General features: G+C 47.2%; 1 protein-coding gene across 3 annotated transcripts in view; it reads right to left on the reverse strand.

Moving 5' to 3' along the window:
• Nucleotides 1-842: 842 nt before the first annotated feature.
• Nucleotides 843-21,332, reverse strand: part of LOC132467666 (zinc finger protein 236-like) — a 49,137-nt gene continuing 28,647 nt past the window's right edge. For 2 of the 3 annotated variants that reach the window (XM_060065132.1, XM_060065131.1), the window contains exons 22-32: nucleotides 19,879-20,406; nucleotides 18,287-18,432; nucleotides 17,669-17,903; nucleotides 16,862-17,062; nucleotides 15,099-15,257; nucleotides 13,176-13,333; nucleotides 12,660-12,794; nucleotides 12,258-12,458; nucleotides 5,508-5,637; nucleotides 3,239-3,412; nucleotides 843-1,582 (exon numbers count right to left, since the gene is read on the reverse strand). In XM_060065132.1, the coding sequence (XP_059921115.1) occupies nucleotides 1,464-1,582; nucleotides 3,239-3,412; nucleotides 5,508-5,637; nucleotides 12,258-12,458; nucleotides 12,660-12,794; nucleotides 13,176-13,333; nucleotides 15,099-15,257; nucleotides 16,862-17,062; nucleotides 17,669-17,903; nucleotides 18,287-18,432; nucleotides 19,879-20,406 (2,186 nt within the window). In that variant the 3' untranslated portion in view covers nucleotides 843-1,463. The remainder of the gene's footprint in view (nucleotides 1,583-3,238; nucleotides 3,413-5,507; nucleotides 5,638-12,257; nucleotides 12,459-12,659; nucleotides 12,795-13,175; nucleotides 13,334-15,098; nucleotides 15,258-16,861; nucleotides 17,063-17,668; nucleotides 17,904-18,286; nucleotides 18,433-19,878; nucleotides 20,407-21,332) is intronic. The other variant, XM_060065133.1, reaches the window with a different exon arrangement.

Below are 21,332 nucleotides of genomic sequence, written 5' to 3' on the forward strand. Positions count from 1 at the left end.
TTACTCTGCGCTCAGTCTGAGACAGAAGACAGCACCTGAACAATGATGGTGGAAAATGGATTTCCCTTGACAACTGCAGACACATAGCACAACTAATTCAACCCAAATACAATTCATCTATTTGTATCCATTATGCTTTCTGCTACCAACATATAAATTAGGTGCTGTGTTTTTCTACTGTGTGGATTATAATATTATTTAAAAAAACAACACATATTTCAATAAGGTGCTCTTTACTGAATGTTGAAAGGCTGCCCTAACTCGTAAATGGTGAATAGGTCCAGATAATGTGGTTTCTATAATTTATCATGCAGAAAAAATAACAAAAAACTGACTGTTATCCGTCATGAATTTCTCAACTCCTTGCGTGTGCTTGGGTCTGAAGGCTGTATAATCAAGTGTGTACACAAGGTTTGAGTTCCCTTGGACTATGGGCCCTGTGAATGAATGTATATTAAAACTCAAGGCCCCCTATGTAATCAACTGAATGCTCTACCTGTAATAAACATGACCAGTCCCTTAACTTGAAACAAATATGTAAAATAATTTAATTAAAAACCATGAAACCAAATACGAGTGTCGGGTGTTTTTGATATCCTGTGCATCATATTTTACATAACATATCGTAACACTAGAAAGTTGCTAGTAATCTTATTATGAGAATAAATAGCTGAGAGAGATTATTATTTTACTAAATATGATTTAGCAATGAGAACATCAGAGGGATAATGCTAGAAAGTGTGTTTCCCATTTGGACAATGCAATCATTATTTGGAGTGGAAGTGGAATTCCATTAAATAATGATTATTATTCATGGTATAAAATAGAAAGACAAGTTTAAATTCGTAGAAAAATGCCTTATTTTATTAAATACATGACCGATACAAAATAAAATCTTCCCAACTTAAAAAGGCTGTACACTAGTTTGGCTTTATAATAAAATGGAAATCTATGCTACCGTTCACATATTCACAAACCACCTTGTGTCTTGGTGTTCAATCAAAAATATATCCATATACATTATTTACAAAATGCAATGCAGTGTAAAAAATGACAATACAAAAATAACAAAAAAATGATGCCAGACTGAACTATTAAAAAAGCACGCAAACTTAAACATAGTGTATAAATAAGGTCCTTTCTCTGTCAATCAAAAAGGGGGGTGTATATTAACAATGACTCTGAACATTAAATGAGTCACCGGGGCCCTGAAACATCCAAAAGCACCCAGGTCTGCAACAGATCTAATGGACTACAGACTGAAGGAAGGTCCTTTGCTAAACTCTTTTCGCTTCATTTTTTGTTCCTTTGAATCATACCTAGTGCTTTCTTCAAGTGCTTTCAGAATACTCACCGGGCTCCCTGCATTATAAAATGAAGGGTTAGGGTAACGGTTTCATGCTTCGTCGCAGTAGGGGGAGCTGGGGGGGAGCACCTCAAGGTGGTGCCGGTGAAGGTGGAGGTTAGGAGAAGACGTGCCAGTTTTCGGACGCCTCCGGGACCACTACCAGGTCCAGGTCTGTAGTCACCCCCGCCTGGCCCACATGGTCGTCTTGGCCCAGCGACCCGTCCTGCATTTGACCTGAACGGGGGGGGGAGGTCAAGTGGGTGTTGAATAAAAGTAAAGGTAATGTCCATTGCAGATTTTGCCATTCAAACCACTTCGTCTGGAAACACAAACACAAAGTCGAGCAAAGTTTAAAGTTTGTTCGGAGGATACTTTAGTTTCAGAACTTGGAAATGGCGTTGTCAAGGGGAAACCGTATCAGTGCATTGCGAGCATGCATCCTAATACTATTCATATCCAATACCAGATAAAACCCAGAGCGGCTGTCATTTATTCATATGCATCACGCATCCACCTCTGTCTTCTGGAAACTCAGCAATTACATCGTCGACAATTATTCAAATTTTTTCTATCAACACTTTTCGGGGGGTCATTTGAAAAGTTGGCCCGGATGAAGAACTTTCGAGTCCCTCTGTCTGAAACATCAGTTTATGTTCCCCTTATTAGCAATGATGTAATGATGTCGCTTAATTCCCATTAGCTGTCGTTACGGTGCCTTCTTAGGCCATCGCCTACACTAGGCAACGGCGAGAAATGATTCCTCGTCGTTGGCATAATCACCGCTGAGAGCGGCCAGATATAGACGGGCGGTTCAAGTGATCGGCGATCAGAGCAGAGTCAAGCACAACGTATGTAACGGGGCATGTAACACTAAACCCTTGACGCCTTAACAAGGGTCGCATGTGGTGCTCTTGACGCTGAACCCTGTTTAAATCGCTCAAAGGTTATGGACGACAAGGTATCTACTCCTTCCCGCCGGCGCTGGTTGTATGACGCCACTGCCTTCGGACGTGAGGGAAATGGTTCTTGAGGAGGCCGAATGCTTCTCAGCTAGACGTCGGGACGTTGATACGTGACACAACGTTTGAGGAGGTGGAGAGAGAGCAGGCAGCTTCCTAGATGGACTTGTCTCTTCAAGGTCAGTGTTCAGAGACGATAATTGGTCTCTGAACACTGTGTGTGTGTGTGTGTGTGTGTGTGTGTGTGTCTCAAAATGCAAACTAATCTCCGGCTACTCTCTCTGCTTTAATCAGAAAGTGGTCGTCAGACGGGAAGATCATTAGATCGGCTTCATGAAATAATCTGATGAACGAGGAACGATTGCATGAATTCAAGAGAGTGACAAGGCAGCCCGGGTTGGGTCCATACGTTTGTTGTTGTGTATGCATTTGAAATGAGTTTGGCTATGCTGAAATATTCACGCTGTCCAACAACGGGGGATTTAATTTGTGAGTCCAGAGACAGGCCTCACTAAAGCCGAGCGGGTTACAATAACGAGATGTCAACGGGCCTGCCAGTGTTTGCGTCTGCACGCTGAATGTGTGTTCGCATGTACCTCTCGAGACCACGTGAGCCCTCCGTTCCATCAAGTCAATCTGATTCGAAAGGTTCCTCAAGGTTTCTCAAGTGAAAACAAGGAGGGCAGCATGCAGGAAGGGACCTTGTACAAGGTTGTACAAGAAAGTTGTTTACCCGCTCGCGTGAAACGCTTCCACACAACTACCCCTCTCGACGCTCCTGTCACGGACGGCCAGGGCCGGCCAACGCCGCCCTCCGGCCCCACACGTGTGCACGTCTCTGCAGACGGCTCCACCTGTGGCGCTGGAGTACCCCCAGCACGGAGAGGGCAGGGGGGTGTGATGGGGGGGGGGGGGGGGATCTGGTGCTCACCGTAGCCGTGGGCCCTCTTCATGTGGTGCTTCATGTTGCTCTTCTGCGTGAACCTGATGCTGCACACGTCGCACTTGAAGGGCTTGTTGCCGGTGTGCTTCACCGTGTGCACCTGCAAGGCGCTCTTCTGGTTGAAGGCCTTGTCACACTGCGGACACTTGAAGGGCCGCTCGCCTGGAGGATGAGAGGGTAGGGACATAAGAACAACGTCGCGCGCACACACACACACACCACGGATCAGGGCGGGCGTTCGAGGGCTTGGCGCTGTGACTTTCAGTCAATCCGATGGGGAATTCTCTGAAGACTCAATCGCTGAGCAGCTGCATCATATCAGCTCATTACTAACAGTCACTCTGGTTGTTGTGATGCAACCACATGCGCGCATTCCTGCACGTGCACGGACGCACAAATGCACGCACGCACGCAGGAGGACACACACACACACACACAGGCACACAAACAGGTGGACACACCCATCCATAAAAGCTTATAATAAGCGACAGTGCTAAAGTAATACAGACTATAATTATGATAATGTTCCACTTAGAAAACAGCTCTAGAGCACTCTCCCCCCGTCTCCCTCTCTCCCTCTTGAGCTGGAGAGGTGCAGCGGAACGCTGTTGGTGCAATAAAAAAAACAAACAAGCCAGAACCAATAACCACTGACCGACAGCCATGGATTACTTTACTATCATAAAATACAAGTGACCGCTCCAACTCAAACACTATTAGATTGAAAAATAGAATAGAAAAACAGAAAGGGGCTTAGAGTTCTATGAAGGATGGGGGAACTTTGATCCCCAGGGTTATGACCCAGGCCAAGCCATCCCCTTGGTTGTGTATGAGCGTTATAATGAGCGCTGTGCTGTACGAAATGCAACCAAACCCAATCACAAACACCTCGCTAGCGCTGTCCCCTTATGAAGACTTCGAAGGGCCCTCATAAACTAGTCGGCGGACGCCGTACACAATGATGAAGTGGCACGTATAGCTGAGTTGAAGATCTTATAAAAAAAATATGTAACCAATTTTGAGACAAACAATAAACACGGTTGTTAGTTTCGCTTCCCCAGTAAAACCTTTGTAAAGGCAGTGTATCCTCAGTGTATCCTGGTGCAACACTTGTTAAAGAGCCAGCAGGTTATCCTCTTCCCCTGGACCGCGGCTTCCCATTACCGACATGCACAGATAAGTTAACTAGAATTACCGATTATTTACCGACATGTTATCATAATGTCTCCGCCATGCTTTAGGGAAAAGGGCATTACCATGTATCCACCGAAATACATATTTAGCAGCCCTCGGAAAACACGCAATCAACCCTGTTGGATTGATTCAAACACAGTTTGATTACGCCGGTTATTCACAACACGCGGCTACGCTTTTAGGGACACGGTCACATTGGGGGGAGCGTTCCTGTGTTGCACGTTTTGGAAGCTGGCGTCACACAAAAGCAAAAAAAAATAAATCACAGATATAACCGCAGTTTGTTTTGTCTTCTTGGCCTCTAATGCACCACAACAACTATTCAAATGCTCAAGTGGGCTTGATTAAATCCACGAGAGATGCTCACCTCATTGGTGAATCATCATTAGCACAATCAATTAGCGCCCCCATCCATGCGATCCCATTCATGGTTGGTGAATCCACATGGACACACATGGAAAGATTGCCCGCCTCTGTGTAATGTGGGGGAGTCGAGCGCAGCTTGAACCACGTGCATAGCTCCCATTCTTTTTTACAAGCTTCTATCCTAAAAATACTTTTGACGTAATGTAGTCTGTGCTTAATCATTTCAAAACAGAAATCTTCATGCACGTCATTGCAGAACCCAGAGCTGACGTGTGTGTGAAGAGTGTGTGTGTGTGTGTAGCATCGTCACCTGTGTGTGTCACTGCATTGCCTCTGTGTGTCATGGCATGTGTGATTCACACTGTCTCCTGTGTGTGTCACAGCGTTACCGGTGTGTGTCACAGTGTTAACTGTTTGTGTCAAAGTTTTAACTGTTTGTGTCACAGTGCTACCTGTGTATGTCACAGTGTTATCTGTGTGTGTCATGGCATGTTTGATTCACAGTGCTACCTGTGTGTGTCACAGTGTTACCTGTTTGTGTCACAGTGTTACCTGTTTGTGTCACAGTGTTACCTGTGTGTGTCACAGTGTTACCTGTTTGTGTCACAGTGTTACCTGTTTGTGTCACAGTGTTACCTGTGTGCGTCAGTGTTACCTGTGCGTGTCACGGTGTCGACGCCGTGTGTCGCGGCGTTACCTGTGTGTGTGCGGTTGTGTCTCTCCAGCTGGGAGCGCTTGGCGAAGGCCTTGTCACACGAGGTGCAGCTGAAGACCCGGGGCTTCTGGGAGCTGGCCGACGGCCCAGGCTGGTGGACTCGCTCGTGTTCCTGGGGAGGGGGGGAGAGGGAGCGGGTGGGTGAGCACACACACGGACACACGCCCCGTGCAATCACAAAGTATCCAGATAGTTTTCTACTTTTATTATGCTAAAGCTTTATTTAAAAAAAACAAACAGATTTGAAGCTTTATCTGATCAAATTGAAAACCACTCACCACCATGAACCTATTGAAACCTATTACTCATGAAATTCAATCAACTATGGTCGGGTAGGGACTGTGTTCTTAACGCTTTTGCACCTTATCTTTTCATTCTTCTCTGTCTTGTACAGTTTATTGTGTAATTTCGTAAACTTTTACCTGATATTATGTTTTCTGGCCGTCTGTTTGTCTTTCGTCCCTGTGTCTGTCTGTCTGTGTCTGTGTGACTGTTAGTCTGTGTGAGGGATTTTTCTAAATATTGAGCACGGATTTGCAACAGACTAGGTGGGAAGTTTGATTACGAGCCAAGTTATAAGTGAATCACTTTTCATGCCAATCAGCCATAGGGGGTGTGGCCCTGGGCATGGCATATCAAAAAGGGTGCATCACTTCCTATAGATATATCCGTCACCAAACCAGAAATTATCCTGTACGCTATGTAAAGGGTTTGTGATGATTGTTGGGAGACCTCCCTCAGCCTTTTCAACTAAAGGTCATTACATGTAATACTTAAGCAGTTCTTAAGAAATCTTCAAAATCACATCCTTTCATTTCAAGGAGCACTGGAGATGTTTTGTTGCACCAAAATACAGGGTAAAGGTCATGTGTGTCTCACTAAGACTCAACTCAGTTCATATAACTTCCGAACTCATAAAGTCCATATCCGTCGGATTCCTTCAAAGGACTCCTTGTTTGGTATGGTATGAGCATCAGCACTCCACATAGAACAACACAGCCAATACCCCACAGAATGGCTCACGTCCCTCTCTCTGTTCCCTCCGAGAGTTGTGCTCCAGGTCAAATCAAATCACAGTAGCAAATGAAAGATACCAGGACTTAATGTGGTAGTAAAACAAGAACCGATATATCCGCTTTCCACGCAGCTGTCCTCATCTGATTCGAGGCTCTTTATGATAAAGTTAAGAAATGTTTTTTCAGGGGCATTTCTGATCATCTTCAAGTTTATTTTATCAAACGTTGAGTCATAAAAAAAATTATATCGGGCATGAAAGACCACCATTCAATGAGTTCAACGAAAAAAATTTATCCAGACTCACTTAGCAAATACAAAGTAAAATACAGAAGTGACCTCGGTCATCCCAATTTCAAGGGAAATTGTAGTCCCCTTTGATAGCGAAACCTGCTATACAGATTTAATATTCCATATTGATCTTGCTCCTGAAAATGGTGTCTTCCAGGTTATAGAATGTACACTGTCGCCGTGCCAGTATCTACCAACTGCATCTAACAACTCTCTTGTTTTACCTTTTTTCTCCATTTATGTAACCAAACTTCTATGGTAAAAAGCTGTACTTTGGCTGGTGAGTGATGGAGGGTGCTGGAGGTGGCATCCGCTCCCTGCTAGTTCTGCTGTGTGTGCAAGTGGGCTTTGGGGTTGCAGACAGAGGCAGCTGGACCTGACGGTATCCCAGGTCGTGTCCTAAAGGACTGTGCATGCCAACTCTCAGGGGTCATCAAAGCCCAGACGGTCACCTGTCTTAATGAATATAGACCTGTTGCTCTCAACCTAGTCTCGCAAAGCCAGACCAAACTACAGCAAGTAGAATGGTCTGGAACCACGCTACCTCGAGCCGTCTATCCATGGGGAAACTGGGCGGGCCTGTTTTTATTTCTTTAAACCAATCACAATCGTCTAGGGCGGGGCAAAGCCCGGGAAGCAGCAGCGGTGTCCATACAAAATAGTGCCGGGGGGAAACGCCAGCAACCGGAAGGGGAGGAGTGGCGGTGGAATCCGACGCTAGGCAATAGACGCTGTCCACTTACGTTCAGCCAGACTACTCTCAACCCAATCATCATGAAAACATTGGAGAGGGTGGTAATGACACATGTCAAGAACACCATTAACATCACATCCGAATGTCACCAGTACGCTTACAGGCAGAACCGTTCAACTGCTGATGCAGATTCAGCCGTTATCCACCAAGCCTTCACACATCTGGAGACTAGCAATTCATACGTGAGACTACTTTTCCTTGATTTTAGTTCTCATTTCAATACAATCATTCCACAGACACTGATCAACAAGCTGTCAGCACTCGGTCTCGCTCCATCACTTTGCAATTGGATACTGGATTTCCTGACCCACAGACCTCAGTCTGTTAGGATTAATAACCTCACATCCTCACCCACCATGCTCAACACCGGCAGTCCCCAGGGCCGTGTGCTCTGCCCTCTACTGTACACACTGCTTACTCACGACTGCAGATCACACTACGACAGTAATGTCATAGTTAAGTTTGCAGAGGACACAGCCGTGATAGGACTAATCGGCAATGGGATGGGACGGCTTACAGGCAGGGGGTGAGGGGACTGGTGAGGGGACTGGAACTGTGGTGGGGGGGGAAAACAACCTGATCCTGAACACAAAGAAGACGAAGCAGTCGATTGTGGACTCCCGCAGGAAGGGCCCTACCCCTCCCCCCCTCTACATCGACTACACAGCTGTGGAGAGGGTTCACACATTCAAACAGGCCTGCACCTTACCAACACGCTCACCTGGCGGGAGAACACCAGGGAAGGAGGGTAAACATCAAGGAGGCCCAACAAGGGCCCAACAAGGGCTGTACATCCGAAGGACGTTGAAGGGGGCAGGCATGTCCACAGCCATACTCAAATCCTTCAATAGGTGTGTGGTGGAGAGCACCCTCACTTCCTGTATCGCTGTGTGGCATTGCAGCTGCACAACGGCAGAGAACCAGGAACTACAGCGGGTGGTCAACACCACCCAGCGAATCGTCGGCCGAAGTTTGCCCTCTCTGTCAACCATCTATATCACCAGATGCAAGGACAGAGCAGCCTCCATCATGAAGGACTCCATCCACCCAGCACATGGTCTGTTAACCCTCCTTCCCTCAGGCAGGAGATTTCGTAGCATCCGGGCAAGGACAACTAGGCTGCTAACCTTCTTTTAATGTGTATTTTTGTGTCTTACTGTGTGTGTCTTACTGTGTGTGTGTGTGTGTGTGTGTGTGTGTGTGTGTGTGTGTGTGTGTGTGTGTGTGTGTGTGTGTTTGCCCTAATTTTTTCAGCATGCATGTTCAGGTCAAGAGATAAACGATTTTATTTCCAGAAGAATTTATGTTAAACCACAGAGAACAAAGGATAAAGTAGTCCGGGAATGAAGGCTGTTGAAATGGGGATGGCTAACCATACGAAACACAAAACAGACAAGGTAGGACACAAACACATAGGAGCGAACAAGGGACACGGAGAGAGAGTGCCAGTCTGATGAGGCCCAAGGTGATGTTGTGGTGTTGAGATGATAACCAGACAGCAGGAATACAGAGCAGTCGCACATCAACAGGCTGGGAGTCCCTAACCGTACAAAATTCATATATAATACCTCCATATATATTCATGGAGCCAAACGCATTAATTCAAATGTTAATAGTGTGAATAATAATGTAGCTTTTAGTACCAAATACTCATAATAGTAACAATGATACTCTCATGGAACTTTTAGCAGCACTAACAACACCTCATCTCCGTGGAAGTCCCTCTGGGGTCTTGGGGGAGAGTCTAGTTTGGGTAAAACGGAATTCAGAATCACGCATAAGGAGACATTGTTATTGCCATACATGTCAGGCATTATGTGGTACTGGGTGAATGAGAGGAATGAGTCCCCCAATGATTGAGGGCAAACAACGACATAGAATAAGGCTGTAACATAAGGCAATGTGGAAAAAGCGGGGCAAATCCTGGTGCATGTGTGTTTTTCTGATGCAGTCTCTCTATGGGTGTTGTTGTGCAGGGTCCACCCATTCCTACAAGCTGGGGGGCTGGTTGGGATAAAACCGTCATGCAGGACCCGTCACTTCGCCACAGACCCACCTGTCCTATCGCTCATCTCCACTGCCTAGCCCTCTACAAACCCACCCCCGCAGCAACACACCGCAGGAAAATATGAACAAACATGGAGATGATTGACAGGCATGGTGTAGCCAGGGCCCCCCCCCCCCCCCCCCCCCCCCCCCCCGGGCTTTTGATGATGCTCACGCTAGAGAGATTTCTCAAGCGGGAGGGATAAGACGCCGGACAGTTTATAGCAAATCAATAAGTCCCTTTTGTAATGACACGGTAGCTTTAGCTGACACGTGAACTGATCCCCCACTCCCACAATCACTTATATGCCTCAATGATCGCATGTCTTATAGTTTTACCATTGACCTGTGCATGTTTGTGTGTGTGTCTGGGACTGTGTGGATGCATGTGTGTTGGGCAGTTTGTGTCTGTGTGTGTGCGTGTATGATTGTGTATGTGTGCATGTGAGTGTGTGTCTGTGTGTATGCGTGTGCCTGCTTGAGGGAACCAACAAGACGTGACTGGGGGTGATGACCAGGGTAAGATTTAATTCATCTCAGTTGGCAGAGGAACTAAATCGACTTAAACTACCCAGCTGTCAGTGATGAAGGGATCATGCGTGTACCAGCCCTCAAAATATATCCCTCAAGGTTTCTCCAACACTTACTGTGAGAGATCTATTGCCATTAGGCCATTTACTACTCCGCTTTATCCACGCTGCGAGGCATGGCCACACCAAACCCTGGTCATTAGTATTCTTTGTTCCACTGCCAAATCAGACAAAGAGGTGATAGCTCCTCTAACAATAATTAAATGATACTATGTGGCCATCCAAAAGGTGACAAATTGAGATATCAAAGGGAATTGGCCTTATCTTTCCCAACACTGGATGTGCTTTTAAAAATGTAATTAAAGATAAAGGACGCAATCCATCTCTTCGACTAAGGTGGATTTTCCGATCTTCCGTTATGAGGCGATATCAACGGGGGCTGCTTTGGTAAGTTGAACATTTAACAGATCCTGTTTTAAGTATGGCAAACACATCTTTCTGATCAACAAAAGCTCTAAGTGCAATTGTTTGATCTTCTTTACGAGAACCTATACCGTCCAGTTTGTTAAGCACTGTGGCGATAGCGGATTCCAATGACCGCTCCAAATCAGCGGCAGCAATCTTGATCATCTATGCATTGTACCACACCTCACACAATACAAAAGGCTGTGATTGGCTTGACCCTTGCCAGGTCGGCTGGAAATCTGTCCAAACGGGCGGAGGGACAAATGCATAAGCCAGAACAAATAAAACACGTCTCTCAGAATTGTCTGTTGGCCGGGCTGATTTAATGCAGGGTAGGACCAGAAAAGGATTTATAACGTGATTCTGTTTTAATTATCAGGCTACAGAACCCCTTGTCGTTACAGTTACCAAATCGGACGCACTTCAGGAGGAAACACGTCTTAATGCTGGCATGTGTGCAGCACCCATGAGAGGGTGCATAAAGGAGAACGGAGGTTCTGGGATTCTGTGGGTTTCGTCTGGTCCAGAGTGGTCAATAGCTGGTGCAGAGAGCATCCTTACAGATCCAGCAGAGTATTTCATTCTGCCAATGCAGGCTGGCTGTGATGGTGATGGAGGTGGCGGTGATGGTAAAGGTGGTGCTTGTGGTAGTGGCGATGCTGGTGGAGATAGTGGTGGCGGTGGGGTCAACACCCAAGCGAGAGAAAGGGCAATGTTTGTGCTATTAAGACAAGAGAGAGAAGGGGGGGGGGCTCCCACTGCTTGTGGGCAGAGCTAAGCAGCCCTTACATGCATTACACTGTGTGTTAGTCCAAGAGGCTTGCCATAGAAGGGAGAGGGCGAGTGACCCTGAAATCAAATTCTCTGGAGTAAAGGCTTGTTATTTTTATCCGGGATTGGGAGTTTGAGGGAGGTCTCTCGAAAAGCCCACTTGAGAAAGAAACAAAGAAACATCCTTGTTTCATCAACGCAAAAAGATAGTTTGTTCCCATCATCTGGTACCCTCCTGGTCGATTGTGTGGTGCTGATTTATTCATCTTTGCTGTGGAAGGCCGGATAAGGGTTCCGGTTGACGAAACAAAACTGTTCCACTTCATTTTTTTGGCCTTTTGAATTTCAGCTGAAGTGGAGGAAGCAATGGTCTTTTATTGCAGCAAAGCCCAATCAAAAGGTCAAGGGATCTGAGTGCACACATCACAAAAATACCTGGCTTACACTGGTGGAGATTGGAACAAAGAAAATCCAACAGAGAATATAGAGAGCAAAGGTCTCCCCGTCTAGTCTTAAAAGAAGTTCAGCTAAAGGTTCAGCAAATGTTTTTAAAAAGTCAACATGTGCAAGTCCCACACTCACACATGCGCACCCGTGTGTGGGTGTGTGTACGCATGTGTGTGCGTGTTAATCCCAGGTGCATCCTAAATCGGTGAAATATCAGTGTTCAGGTGTGTGTGTGTGTGTGTGTGTGTGTGTGTGTGTGTGTGTGTGTGTGTGTGTGTGTGTGTGTGTGTGTGTGTGTGCTTGTGTCTATGTGTGCACGCATGTGTGTGTGTGCATGTGTGCGTATTCCCCTGCGTTTTAGTTAGTGTGTATGTGCATGCGTGCATGCTTTTTAGTACGTGTGTGTGTATGTACCTTGAGGTGCGTGGCTCTCTTGAAGGCCTTGGTGCAGACCCGGCACACGTGGCAGCGGTCCTTGCCGTGGTTCTGCTTGCAGTGGCGCCGCAGTGCGTTGGCGTTCTGAAACACCTGGCTGCAGTAGAAGCACCGGTTCCTCAGCTGCGACTCCTCCTGGGCCTCCTTCACCCCCTGGGCTGCCGGCCCGTCCTCCACAAGCTATGGCACAGGCGTCACGCACATGCTCAGAATAGATTGCTGTGTGTGTGTGTGTGTGTGTGTGTGTGTGTGTGTGTGTGTGTGTGTGTGTGTGTGTGTGTGTGTGTGTGCCTGCGATCACAGAGAATTACTCATTCATGGGATAGCTAGGGGAGGTTATTTTACAAGAGAGATCATGAACACACAACACACTACACATACACTGACGTGGAATCCGTTGTCTTGCGTTCCGTTGGCCCCCTGTGGTTGATGACAGACCAGGAGGACCGGCTGCACAGAGCCGGCTGACTGGCCCTGCAGGCCCGCATCGGTCAGCACCCCTGGAAACGTCTGGCCCTAGAATGAAGGTGAAAAAAATCCTGTTTGGGAGCTGGGTGGGACATCACGAGAATATTACCTTGAGTTATTCAGTTTTCCCCTCAGAACTCTCAATGTTACAACAAACATCATTCAGTCAATGTTTTAAATGGTGGTCCCCACATTTGTGCTTGAACTTCTCACAAGAAGTAAGTTTGGGCCGTGAAACCTCTGTGTGCTAGCTCACGCTGCGCTACGGTACGCTACGCTGCGGTATGCTACGCTACGATGCGGTATGCTACGCTACGATGCGGTATGCTACGATGCGGTATGCTACGATGCGGTATGCTACGATGCGGTATGCTACCATGCGGTATGCTACCATGCGGTATGCTACCATGCGGTATGCTGGCCACATACCTGAGAGTTGAGGTTGAGCGTCACCCCCTCCAGCATGCCCTGCGCCTCGGCCAGGGTCAGAGTCACGCTGCCGTCGGCGGCCACGCCTCCCTGTGACATCACCAGGCTCTGTGACACGGCGGTGTGTGATAGGCTGGTGCTAGACGGAAGGCTGGTTACTGGGGGAGGAGAGAGAGAGAGAGAGCGTGAGAGAGAGAGAGGGAAAAAGAAAGACAGACACAGAATGAAATACTGTAAACAGATACAAATAACTGAGACAAACAAATATGAAAACACAGGCAAAGATGGATTGTCTATTGCAAAGGCTCAATATATTACATTTCAAAGCCAAATCAATGCTACAGGTGTTCCTGGTTTACACCTGATAAGCACACAACTCAACTCTCATCAGGCAAGTTGATTTGAATATCTAAATCAATACCCCTAGCTCAGTGCCGACGGTAATGAAGAGATGAGGATGGGGGGGGGAGGATTTGATTATTCCTCAGCCTTTCCAAGAGAGACAATCAGACAAGCAGTTTTCAAAGGCGCCAAGCTCTTGACGCCACAGATCTCGCTCGCGTCTCGGTGACGCAAAGCCTGTTATCGGCTGATCACAGAGCCCTCCACGCAGCAGAAGAGAAGGAGCGCCAGTGCTCTATTCATCCACAGCAAGCACGTCACAATGCTTCCAAAGAGACGCCTGCCTCCGAAGGCAGCGACAGGAAGACTGGAGAAACGCTAACAAGTACATAGATGCGCACAGTGTAAACATAGATTGAGTACATGACACAGATGTGAACATTAGCATATAACGCATGGGAGCAGAAATACACACTCCCACCATGCATATTGAAGATTTGATACACTTTTCAACGTTTGCGTAAGATGCACGTGCACGCGTACATGAGAATGTATCAGAGACAGGGATTTCAGTTTGCTGCTTGGGACTCGAGTCGCGATTAAGGCGCACACACAGTGACTCATAAGCAATTTCTGTCCGCATTCCTTAGGGAAATGTCTGACGAGAGGCATGTCATTCCTTGCGTAACCCTGCGCCTCTGCTGCGGCCAGCCTCAGGACCTTTCGGTGATAAGCCATGTCGTTACCTGCCTGCCGATGACGCACATCCCTACCTTGGAGATCACACAACTTACATTCGCAATCCATAAGCATGCAGTCAAATCAGTCTAAAAATGTATTCTGTACACAAAACACCATGATACATTAATGAGCATGGGACTGTCTGAACTAATTATTAGTAATCCAAAGGTTAGTAACCTCCATAGAGGTAGAGGACTGACAACAGCGTAGCTGTCTCTGTTTCTCTGTCTGTGCTTATTGGTACGTGCAGAGCCTATCACAGCAAAAACTATCACATTTGATTACATGTTGGGTTAAATCAGTATTTAGTGTGAATTATCCATACAGTCTATGGTATTAACCATTGAAGCTCCTTTTCCCTAACTAGTCCCAACCATGCTTCTTATCTTGAAGATATACACGCATTTCTGTCGGTGCAACATTAAGTAACAAATTGCAGCACGTAAAACCTGCAAACTTAAAACCCTGAACCCAGCTAGCACAAAAGGCTTACAATAAGAATAAACATCACATTGACACAGGGAACAAACAAATACTAAAAACTAAATATTTAGATTAAAACGTTTATTTGGGTCCTAAAATATGTATCGATGTGTGTAGGCTTATATATTTTTAAGAAACTTGATAAAAAATATTATATATTAATCATTAATTCATTGCATACAATTCAGTCATGTTGTTTGTATCCATTGAAGTTTGAAAATGGGATGGAATAATATTCAGCTTAAAGTAGTTATATTTCATACAATGCAGTCATATTTCATGTATCCATTCACTGTATTCATATTTTAAGTTTAAGTTTGAACAAACAGGTGGTCATGGCTGTGACTGGTTGCCTACCTGTCAGGCCAGTGTTGTTGGGGCACTGAGGCAGCAGCTGGTCGCTGGGGATGGTGAGCGTGGCGCTGGTGGTCTGGGAGTTCAATGGGGATGTCAGCCTGATCCCGCTGTTCATCTCCTGTCCACCTGAGGCGCTGTGCTGGGGGAGCAGGTCCTGACCTACCAACCAACATGGGGAAAAACTTGGGTTAATCCATGTTCAAACTTCACTGTTCGAACATACAATGCATATTTCTTAGATCTTAAGCAATTGCCTGCCTAAGTGTTCATCAAATGTAAATTAATACAGCAATTATAAATGTTTCTGACATGTATGTATAGCCAAGAAAATCAATTCAGTGTACTGGTGTATATATTTTTACACTGTCTCTCGCCGCTAACGCTCTATGATGGTAACGAGAACTCTGAAGCCTGTTGACTTCAAACAGCAAATGCTAAGTAAGGCAATGCCATCGATTTTTGTAGTTCTCTTAATGTTTTATTCTAAATGTTACAAATATTTGTAACATGTTATGGAGAGTACGTTTTTAGAATAACCATAGCATTGGTCAGCTATAAGTGATTACAATGCTCTGTTAGAATATCTATTTTGAGCAGACAGCCCTTGGCAATCGAGGTTTGAGACCTCTCTCATTCGTGACCAATCAGGGCATCATCATCCCTGATTAGGTTCAGTGCTTCCATTCAATCAAAGCTGCGTTAAATGGAACACTTCTCAACGGCTAAAACTAAGAGGGAGGGCACGCTTATTTGTTGAGGTCAATAGTTTCAAAATCTTGCTCTCTTCTGCTCCCTTCAAAGATGTCTCTCTTTAAAACTCCCAAATAACACCAACAGTAGTTTTAAACCTTACTGTGACAATAGTACATACATACGTATGTATTCTATCTTCATAAACCAATTCAACTAAATATCGGCCTTGACTTCCCCACTGAGCTCAATTCTTAGACAAACACACAGTAAAACTCCCATGCAGCCAAGGGTGTTAAAGTACACGGGGAAAAGTATATAAACACAGATCAAATTGGCAGTTGGAAGTCAAAAATATCTGGAGGGGAAAAATATATAAACGAAAAAGATTCACTGGGTGGCATCCATCTGTGACTGAGGAGCTGACGGGGATTACAGGGCCGGCTGAAGTGCCTGGTTTATGGTCTATTTCGCCCCCGATCTCAGGGCCTGGCGGCAGGCTCAAGTGAGTGGAGCGGGTTGTCTGGCGAGCAGAAGGTTGCTGGATCGCTCCCCCGGCTCCCCCTCCTAGCCAAGCGCTGAAGTGTCTCTGAGCGAGACGCCGAAATCTTAATATACATTCGCCATGCATGAACTGCACGATCCTGCCTCGACCATAAATTACAGGGTCCCTGCGGCACCATGCATGCTGCGTCTTGACTTAAAGAGCGTTCGCGAGCATGACGGCATGTAGCTCAGCAAGTAGAGCGGGTTGGCTGGTAAACCACAAGGTTGCTAGTTTGATCCCTGGCTCCTGAGTGACGAGGTGTCCCTGAGCCAGGCACCTAACCCTTAACTTCTCCATAAGAGCTGGCTGTCGCCTTGCATGACTGACGCCGCTGACGCAGTGTGAATGTGTGCATGAATGGGTGAATGAGTTACAAAAAGCGCTATATAAATGCAGTCCATTTACCAATCGACCATTACCTGCGTCCACGGCTCTCGATATGCTGGCTTTTGTCTCGCACTGTTGACGCCACCGTCATGGTGGTGTGTGTACGTATGGGTGGCGTCTGTTGTCGAGGCACTTTTACCTGATATGGTGAGCGTGATCTCCTGGGTGTTGGCTGGGCCCACGGCCTGGCCCTGATGCTGGGCCTGGGCCTGGGCCTGGGCCTGGGCTAGAGCCTGGGTCAGGCTGGAGTTGTTGATGGTCAGGGTGATCTCGTGCCCGCCTCCACCGACGCTACCCATCAGCCCCGATGCTCCGATCACGTGGCTGAGGTCCTGGGAGCCTGCGGTGGGGGGGGGGGGTCGTGTTGAATTGTGGCGGTCATGCCTCGATTCATCTCTCTTTTCCCTCTTCTTTGAACGACGGCTTTCATTCTCCAGTCTCGCAATTAATTAGATCTGACAAGCTTTGGGTGTCTTTGCTTCTTTGTTCTCGATGTGTTTCAAAGTAGGTCGACCGCGAAGGTAACATCACACACAGACACCTTGGGGCCCCGGGCATGATTACCAGCATTGCCGTGGGTTGCAGTGATTCTGATCTGGCTGAGGATAAGCACTCTTGCTTAAGAATACAGAATAATCCTGCCTCGTCTAGCAGGGTTTCTCACTGTGGTATTACATTGAGCTCCAAAAATAGATGTTTTTATTTGGCACTGAAAGAGGAGCACTGGAAAGAATTGAATATGGAAGATGGAAAAAATATAGATTTATATTTGTAAAGGAGTACAAAGAGGTGCACTACCAGTGCTCCTCTTTGTACTCTTCACAAATAAGAATCTATATTTTTTCCATCTTCCATATTCCATCTTCCATACTTTCCAATCACAATTTTATTTTGTGCAGAATCATATTCAATTCGTTCCAGTGCTCCTCTTTGGGCTATGACCTACCAGGGGCGTCCGGGTCTCCCAGGCCAGCCATGGTGACCTGCGCCTGGCTGATGGTGGTGGGCTGCAGTGCCAGGCTGGTCAGCGGGTGGAGGACCACATTGGTGGGCCCCCCGTGGTCGGTACCTGAAGTCATCAGGTGACCCCCGGAGTGGGAGATGAGGCTCCCGTCAGCCCCCAGCGAGTGGGAGAGGAGACCCCCCTGCTGCAGGGTCTGTTGGAGTAGGGCGGGGTCGATCTGAGAGAGAGAGAGAGAGAGAGAGAGAGAGAGAGAGAGAGAGAGAGAGAGAGAGAGAGAGAGACTTGTGAACCAAATCAATGCCTTCTCTTGATGGCATTAGATAAAGTTCGCTCCTCGTGGCATCTGGATTGTAAATCAGTGGCAGCCTCCTGGTGAGCAATAACTATGAATACGGCTGCCCCCCACGTCAACCGCAGCAGACAGAGAGATTTCTGACAGATTGCTTCAAGGGAGGGCTGGAACTTCTCCAACACCAAACCTTTTTGAACTGCATTAATAACACTTTTCTGGATGTGGCACAGCGCTTCAGGAGGAAAGACTGAAACTGTACAAAAAGTTGGGGGGTTGGGGGGGGGGGGGTGGAGGCCGGTGCTGCCCACCTGCAGCGTGATGTTGTTGATGGTGGTGCCGGCGTCCATGCCTGAGATCTGGACGTTGGGACACACCAGGTTGGTGGGGGTCAGCTGCAGGTGGATGCCCTCCAGGGTGGCCAGGCCGTCCGTCAAGGACACGGTCAGGTCGCCCCCTGCAACACACACACACACACGCGCATGCAGGCACACATCGATACAAACGGACAGACACACGCAGTCACACACACACACACACACACACACAACCATTGTCAACCAGGGATCCCCAGTGATACAACAGTATGCCGTGCCACAGTGTTTATACCTAATGATGTCTCAGCACTCAACCAACATTTTCCATGAAATGGCTTGGTTTCCATATTGTATTTAAAACAATAAGAATGTCGATGAAATTAAATGTAAAGTGACAGAGTGAAAGAGTGAGAGACATAAAGAACGAGAAAGAGAGAGAGAGACTAAGTGGACAGCGACAGAGACTATAGTCCACATTAGTGATGCAAGTTATATGTCTTTGAGCTCACTACCGCCCGACCCAGGGATCCTTTGCAGCCCTGCGACCAAAAGGAGCCTCATTCGCCACTTTAAGGACAATCACACACACAGAATCACTCAGGACCGACCACACACACACACACACACACACACACACACACACACACACACACACACACACACACACACACACACACACACACACACACACACACACACACACACACACACACACACACACACACACACACACCGAGGGCCAGACTCTATGCTGTCTCCCCCTGGCAGTTATGAAATAACATATCAGGAGACCTTGCAAGAGTGACGAAAGAGCTTTTGAAAATGATATTCAATTTCCTACTCTTTGAGCCCTCCCCTGCACCCCCTAAACTTCTTCTCCATCTTATCTCCCGCTCCGCCCCCCTCCACTCATCTTCCACTTCGTGCCCCAGAGTATAAAATTAATTTCACGGCTGCCGTTATGGACGTTCATGCGTTGATCCGTCACAAACACAACCAGCACCGGCTGCTGCTTTATTATCTCCTTTCCCGCTGCGCTAACTTTGGAAACCGCACCACTTAGCAATCACACAAAGCTACACGCACAACATGTTTCGGGTTCGCACTTCTGTGTACGGAATGGCAGATCGATGGGTGCATCCTCAGCCAGGAGAAAAACTATGGAGGCATACGAGACCCTCACAGACACATCTGCGTAAGCTTAAGGAGGTAACTCCTTTAGTCCCAAAGTGGTTCAACGGTTAACAACACCATCAATCTATCTAACCAGACCAGATTGATGCGCTGCTGGTCCCGCTGATACACCCCCACTTCCCAGTGCTAATACAAATCCATCTGCTGGCCTTTCAATTACACTCAGGAAATGTACTGTGCGTGTGCGTGTGTGTGTGTGGTTTCTCATTTCAGACCAATTTGTCATCTATATTATATTATGTTGCTTTAAGTTATATTCTGTACAATTTTCATATTTTCTGATCTCATATTACCCAACCAATTACCCCACGTCAAATGCCTTGCATGGGGAGCTCACTTGGTCAATACAAACAGACCACAATCTGTGACTGTGAGCCGGATCTGGAGCCTACCCGACATGGAGGCCGGCAGGATGGCCTGTCCCACCAGCCCCTGCTGCAGCAGGCTGGGGTCGAACTGGCCCGTGAGCACGTGGTTCCCCGGGAGGTAGATGTTGGGGTCCGAGTTGGAGGCATGCAGGAGCCCCACCGACTGGAGGCCCTCTGTGCCCAGCTGCTGGTGGTGGTGCTGTTGGAGGTGGAGGTGCTGGCCGGCTCCTGAGCCCTGGCCCCCGTCCGCGTCCTGTCCCTGGTGGTTGGCGTGCACCCCGATGGAGGAGGTGGAGGTGGTGGAGTTGGAGGAGGAGGAGGAGGAAGAAGAGGAGGAGGCGGCCGCGGCGTTCCTCTTGGACCGACGGACCTCCACGTTGGGCCGGTAGTGGCACTGGATGTGGGTCTTGCGGTGGCCGGAGGTGCGGAAGCGGAGCTCGCAGAAGGGGCACTTGAAGGGCTTGGAGCCCGTGTGCAGCCTCATGTGGACCTTCAGGCTGCCCTTGGTCGAGAAGGAGGTGTTGCACATGTGGCAGCTGAACAGCTTTTGACCTTCAGCGGAGAAATACACAGAGAAACAGGCATTTGAGGCAAACCTCAGTGGACCAATACAGAGAAACAGGCTTTAGAGGCAGGACTCAGCGGAGAAAATATACGCAGAAACAGGCTTCAGAGGCAGGACTCAGCAGACAAACTCAAAGAGAAACAGGCTTCAGAGGCAGGACTCAGCAGACAAACTCAGAGAAACCGGCTTTAGAGGCAGGACTCAGCTGACAAAAATGCTGCTTTCAACCACGGACATGAAATAGACCTTAGGAAGAAATGACTTTGTAATAAGAGATCTGCTTGAGGAAATTATCTTTTAACTTGACATTACACCCAACCATTCACTTTAAAAAGTTAATTAATTTAGAGGGTAGAGGGTAGTGGTGGGTCCATTGACGAATTGGTTCTGGTAAGAGGAGAATTTCCAGTAAGACCACCGTTCCATTCCACTCTATTCCCTTCTGCTGGGTCTCTCCGCCCAGACGTCTGGAAGTGGAATTGCATTTACGTAATCACAACTAATGACATGAATGTAATGACTTGGTACAAGGGGGGTGAAAAGCTGATGAATGTGTTAAGAAAGAAGCATTCCAAAGTTGCCCTCATGTTCCCTCCTTTCCAGGACTGTATAGGAGGCTAAACACGTGTAAGCGGCATTCGTGCACGTCTAAACAGAGTTAACGCAACTTAAGAATTCGCTAGTGTAAAGAGTTCTTATTTTACCAGCGCAATCCGTAGCATTTTCTAAATTGTGCTGCATTTTCAGCATTAACAGTATCTGTGACACAGTATCTGTGACCAATCTGCTAGCCAGCACTATCTGTCAAAGGTTGGCTGGCGTGTCTGGATTCCTATCTTATGGAAATACAGCGATTTCTCAATCAAAAAGGAAAGCCTCTTCCTGTCGTGGCCAAGAAAAGGTCTCGAGAGGA

The sequence above is a fragment of the Gadus macrocephalus genome, chromosome 11 (assembly GCF_031168955.1).
Source record: "Gadus macrocephalus chromosome 11, ASM3116895v1".
Lineage (NCBI taxonomy): Eukaryota > Metazoa > Chordata > Actinopteri > Gadiformes > Gadidae > Gadus > Gadus macrocephalus.